We start from the raw sequence: 6,418 nt of genomic DNA, 5'->3' as shown, positions 1-6,418 counted from the left end.
AGAAGCCCTGCCCACAGGAGAGTAATGATCTTAGGCCTATTGCCTTAACTTCTGTTGACATGAAGTGCATGGAAAAGCTCAATATGAGCAAAGTAAAGCTAGATGTCGGCCCACAGTTAGATCCTTATTAGTTGCATACTAACATCTCAACATTTCTGACCAGTCGTAGTCAGCCGGTTAGGGACTGGCCATCAGGACTGGTGCGTCGGCTCTCCAGTCCTCTTCACATTATTCACCAATGAATGCACATGCAGTACTGTTAATAATTATATGATTAGGTTCTCTGATGACACAGCTATCCTGGGTCTCATATTAGATACATCAGATGTAGTTAAATATAAATATGAGGTTCAGGATTTTGTCCAGTGGTGTGACACCCATTTTCTTACCATTAATACGAAGAAAAGAGTGGAGATGGTGTTTGATCCCAAGTCTTTTGGAGACCACTCACCTGTGGTCATTAACAATCAACAAATAGCCCAGGTGGACCCTACAGATATCTGGGCATCTACATTGATAATAAACTGACATGTAGTGTTCAGGTAAAAAACGTCTGTACTGGGGTCCAACAGCCACTATATTTTCTTCGTAGGCTGAGGGTCTTTGGTGTTAACCAGAAAGTGCTGCTTCTCTTCCACCATGCTGTGATTGAGAGCATTCTGCTGTACGGTATTTCAGCCTGGTTTGGCAATCTTAGTGTTCAACTGAAAGCTCAGATTACACGGCTAACACCAAGAGCCATGAAGATTATGGGAGTCATGCAGCATCCCACACTTCAGGCTCTTTTTGACAAAACAAAGACAGAAAGTTAATTCTGACCTGCTCATGTCCTTCACCCTGAGGACCAGCTTCTTCCCTCGACGCTCCAGAGTCTCTCAGTCACTCAACCGCTTTAAGATCTCCTTTGTCCCTCTGTCCATTAAGGCATTAAATGGCAAGGTACCCATTTAGGTAAAAATGTTTCCTTCCTTTATTATAGTGATCAGAGGTGGGTTGCACAATGGCCAGTGTGTAATTTAATTGGTTTAGAACTTATGAATGTATTGTATGTGATATGTTGATAGGATGTTGTATTATATAGTATTGTATGTATGTCGTATATTTAAACAGCAGTATTATATTGTGTGTCCAAGACAAATTTCCTTCAGGACCATAAAGCCTATCTAATATTATCTTATCCCTCCCTCCATCCATCCCTCCAGAAAATTAATGGAAAGAGAGGTGTAGTGTGACCGCCGCTTAACTCTCCCGTCCAGATACCTCATCCAGCCAATCTGGACTCCTTCAACCTCCATCTTTATTTAATGGTCCTTTTCCCCCTCATTCCCTCCCCCACCCTCCCTCCCTGTCTGCCCCAATACCCTACATCTTGACATCTAGCAACAACCCATAAAGTTAGCGACAGCTGCGCCACCGACTCTGCCAGCTTCGGCTACCCAACACATTCGCTACGTTTTAGCCGATAATTCGTAGATCTAGCCCAGCTCATCCAGTCATCTGATCTTTCTCATTTCATCATTCTTCTCCGGGCTCACAATCTGCTCAAAACCCCACTCACACACATCCTTTCATCCCAACCTCCATTCCTCTACCCTTCCGTCAGCCGTTCACAGCAATATGGCTCAATTCTTGATGGGGTGTCAGCTGGTAGAGGTCGACCGATTCATCGGTTTTGCCGATTAATCGGCACCGATAGTTGATTGGTGGAACTATTGTTATCGGCAAAAATACATACACTCTTAAAAATAAAGGTGCCAGGAAGAACCAAAAAGGGGGTTTCACAGCGATGCCATAGAAGAACCTTTTTGGGTTCCCCAAAGAACCTTTTACTGAAAGGTTCCTTGAAGAACCTATTTTTTTTTTGTGCCTTAAAGAACCTTTTTTGGTGCTGCAAAGAACCCTTCTCAAAGGTTCTTTAAAGAACCTCTAACAGTTCTTCATGTCACTTTATTAGGTTCTTTGTAGAACCATTTATGAAAAGGTTCTTTATGACACCCATACTAAACAAACATACAAAGAAAATGCAGGAATTAAATTTTTTTTATTTCTATGGCCTATGGCCAAATGTATTCATACATTTCATTTTACATTTCATTTTACATTTCATTAAAATTGTAATTATAATACGTCTTATTTAAAACATGAAGACCACAGAAACGGAGCAGAAATAAGCAGACTCCACAATAATACATCAGATCATTAATAAAAAAATAAAATAATTAATAATTAATTAATAAAAACAAGGCTCTGAGGGCAAGACTTACAGTCTTTACAACTACATGCACTGTATAAAGGTCCTCAGATGAACAAATTAGTATGATCTTTTGAACACTATATGTACTTCTATCTTTGGTTTCATTCGTGTCAAAAAACAAATATGGCATTTTATACATGACTTTTATACAATAATACAATTACGCTGTACAGATTTCAGAAACCAGACTCAACAACAAACCAGACTCTACAATAATCAATCCAATCCAAATGAAAACAGCAAATTAAAGAATTAAAAGAGAGATACATATGGATGGATGGAGAGAATATGGTTAACAATGGCTGGTTTCTGTTACAATTAAAGAGATAGCTCACCCAAAAATGAAAACTGTAATCATTTACTCTCCCCCAAGTTGTTCAAAACCTGCACAACCTGTCTTTTTTCTGTTGAACACTACAGAATATTTTGAAAAATGTTGGTGACAGTTGATGGCTGCTGGTGAGTAAATGATAATTTTCTTTTTTGAGTGAGCTATCCCTTTAATTGTAAGAGAAATAGCATAAACAGAACTCTACTACAGGGAATTATAAACTCTCTTCACACAAATAGGGACTGGTCCACTCTTTTTAAAGACAAAAGCCTCCAGAAACGCCATTGTCCTTCTCAGGCACTTTGGGTAAGCAACATTATAAATGTGATACAGGGAGTAGAGCAGGCTAACACCCAGGGAAACGTCAATGCCGCCATCATCGTCAACCATGTCCTCTCCATCCATCCTAATGGAAACGCTGCCACTGGCTAAAGGGTTCCCATTTTCACAGTCCTTTAGGACGATGGTCGGGGTTGGGTTTGGAGGATCCTGTGAAAACAAATATGGGTATTTGGGTAAGAGGTGTTTAGGAATATTAATATTACAGCTGTAATTGACCGTTCGCAAAGACCCGCCCCCCTTAGTTACTGTCGCCACGCCCGACAAGCTACGCCGCTCTCATGCCCACTCGATGTTATAATGCAGGTAAAATACATCGCGGAGCAGAGAGGAGACTGACAACACGCTGACAGACAGGACAGACCAGGTTACTTTTCGGTTACTTTTGATAGTAAACATATGAAACAAAGGCTCACCTTTCATATTTGAACATTTTTAAAAAGAAATGTAAACAATAAATACCGTTTTGTGGGTTTTTTATGTGTGTGTCACCTCGCTGTAGAGCATCAATTAAAGCTGCTCGTGAACCAATCATCTCTTCCTTCTAGTTCAGTTATAGCATTAAATAAACATGAAAGAAGATAAGAAGGGATGTTGTTTATCCGCGGAAAGACTTTAGTACACTCCGTTTCTCAAATTTAAATCCTCCCATGTTAATCTCCCATCTCTTCTGACTGAGTTGTCGGACAAAATGGCGGATGGCGAAGTATGATTGGTCAGATCACCTGTCAATCAAGCTCCCTGCGAACGGTCAATTACATGCAGGTATTTTTAAAATATTAAGTACAATGTAAAAACATGTATGTACAGAATAAGTTTGATTGTGTCAATTTATTAATTTCGATGTTCATAATACATAATAGTACTTTAGTATATAATAGTTAAAGCCACTTAATATAAGGCACAACCAAACTGAATTAACTGTATAATAGGATAATAGGATGATATTTAGGATGAAATATCAAATAGGGCCCCTGTGTGATTTTGAATATTCTTTCTATGTAAAAGTTACCTGATCCAGGACATAGAGTGCTGACTCCTTTTCTTTAAAAAGAGATGGCAGAAGTAGGATGGCAGCATTAACCATCTGGCCTAAAAACATATACATGATTATAATTAAAGGTATTAGTGAATTAAATTATGTTAATAAATACATACCATTTCTCTCCACTTCTGTCTCACATGAAGCCAATGTCAGCTTCAACATTTGTTTGAAGTCCGTATTTGGGGCCTTTTCCACAATTTGATCAGAAAGTTTTCTCAGATTTGTGAGGACACATTTGTCAACGTCAGTGTGTGTGGAGTTCTTCATTTCTTCCAGAAGCTGATAAATAAAAGACAGATAAGAAAAGTGAAGATGCAGAATCATGGTCTTCAATTTTAGCATGGATGAATTTCTAACCATTATTAAATTTTTTTGTTTTATTATTTACTCTCCCCCAGGCCATTCAAGAAGCATTTGATTTCTTTCATCCTACAATTGTTTGCATCCTACAGTTCTTAAAAAGAACTGTTGAAACATAGTTAACACTAATGTACCATACCATGGCTAACTTAACCCTTGGAAGAAAAAAAAAGCAACCACTACCACTTACAAAAATTGGTTGACGAAAGCAGGGGAACTGACAAAGAACCTCTTTGGTGGAATGCTGGGAAATGTACTCCGCCCTGTATTTTTTTGTTCTTTTGAGCCTCTGCCTTATGAGGTCCAAATTTGGTCTTAGCTTTTTTGCCTCTATCTGAATGCATTTAACATGTTGAGCAATGCTGTGCTCATCTTCCCCATCATCCTAAACATTGTCTGAAGCCTTGCAAAAAAAAAAAACAGAAGATTCAAGTATCAGCATATGTGGACAGTATGTTGTATGGTGCACAATACTTCAGAAGTATCGAACCTGGCGAAACACTTGGCCGACAAGTGTTACACGATTAGAAATTTGTCACGATTTTAAAATAAAGCACAGCAAAGATATTTGAGAGTGTTTCTCCCTTTTCAGGAAAAGTATAGAAATAGCAATTCTTGACTTGGTATCAGTATCAAAACAATAATTCTGGTATTGTGACAACACTAGTGCACAGTATTATAAAGTATGGCTGCACAATATTAATGAAAAATTACAAATACACATTCTGCAATATGCATATTTCTGATATAACCAGTTATTTTAAAGTGGTCGTGAATCAACAAATAAACATTTTCTTGATCTTGGGGAGAAAAGCATAAAACGGTTACCGGCATCTTGGTTTTGCTGCACATAGGCTCCTCATCATTTCTGGACAGTCGTTTACCGCTAGCAATGGAAGATGAGTGCTTCTCTTTCATTCTGGCATCTTCCTCTAAATGCACCAAAGCAATGTCGTGTTCATCATCCTCAACACTGGCTGAAGCCTTGCAGGAAAAAAAAACAGATGCAAATATCAGCATGTGCACAGTATTACAAAGTATGGCTGCACAATATTAACAAAAAAATCACGAATACACATTTTGCATTGCAATATGCATACTACTGCTATAACCAGTTATTTTAAAGGTCCCATATAGAAAGCCTAAGTCCCGACTCGCCCCTCCGCTTCCAGCTCATGGGACCTTATTTTGTAAGAAATATGTACGGTAGTCAATGACGATAGACAACTTATGTTTGTACTCCATCTGAACTGTGCCCTGAACTACACATATGATGTTTGTCAATTTAAAAGGTAATTATAAAAGTAGCAGTTTGTCATAAAACAGAAGAGTAACATTTAGTTTTATGTGAAAATCTCATTTTCATGGTACAGCTGAAGATGCTTTAAAAGCTTGTCATGCGTTGCCTTTTTAATAGGACAATATGAGCACTGGAAAACATATTCCATCCCATTTTACTGACCGATAAATGCCGGTTTCGTATGTCCCAAGGACACTTCGTCGAGCCACTGGCACACCTCTGTGGTAGTCCACTGTTCAGTCATATCTGAGAAGCAGATAATATTGTTAGCTACACATAATGCACAACGTTAGTTAAAAGCAAACTGCGCATGTTAGTTAGAACAGCTCATCAGCAGTGAATGACATGAATAACCGGGAAGCCTTCAAAGCACGTGCAAATAATGAACTTTAAACTCACTGAACTGCAGTGTCCCGTTACTCTGCGTTAACATCTGATGTGAGTGTCGCGCTGTACACTAGATTGTTGAGACGGAGGCGTCAGAACTGCAGATGATAGATGCAGGTACAAAGTCCGCAGCTCACTCGGAGCAAGGATCATAGCGCAAATTTGAACTATATCGATATATGCGATATGGTTTCATTCCGTATCGCGTTTTAAAATATATCGATATATTTTTTATATCGATATATCGCCCAGCCCTAGTTACATATCATAATAATTAATGAATTCACTTAACGTTACCATAGGATTTTTGTGAAATTTCCGAACAAAATGGACTCTCTGTCGTCGAACTGAGGTGATAACGTTAGCTTTAACCTGAAAATACCACAATCTTGTCTAACTTTA

At 38.6% G+C, this 6,418-nt stretch overlaps 1 protein-coding gene across 1 annotated transcript; it reads right to left on the bottom strand.

Annotated features, from left to right (window-relative positions):
• Window positions 1-2,789: 2,789 nt before the first annotated feature.
• On the bottom strand, window positions 2,790-5,873 carry LOC308691874 (uncharacterized protein; the record flags this gene model as incomplete). The annotated part of the gene is made up of 5 exons (XM_081367435.1): window positions 2,790-3,074; window positions 3,937-4,016; window positions 4,083-4,248; window positions 5,158-5,313; window positions 5,847-5,873. 5 exons carry the CDS (start codon window positions 5,871-5,873, stop codon window positions 2,790-2,792), a joined length of 714 nt encoding a protein of 237 aa, XP_081223561.1.
• Between the last annotated feature and the right edge of the window lie 545 nt (window positions 5,874-6,418).

Source organism: Scardinius erythrophthalmus, assembly GCF_964197995.2.
Source record: "Scardinius erythrophthalmus genome assembly, chromosome: 6".
In the NCBI taxonomy this organism is placed as follows: Eukaryota; Metazoa; Chordata; class Actinopteri; order Cypriniformes; family Leuciscidae; genus Scardinius; species Scardinius erythrophthalmus.
The sequence above is the reverse complement of the archived record's forward strand: the minus strand, read 5'-3'. Positions and strand labels throughout refer to the sequence as shown.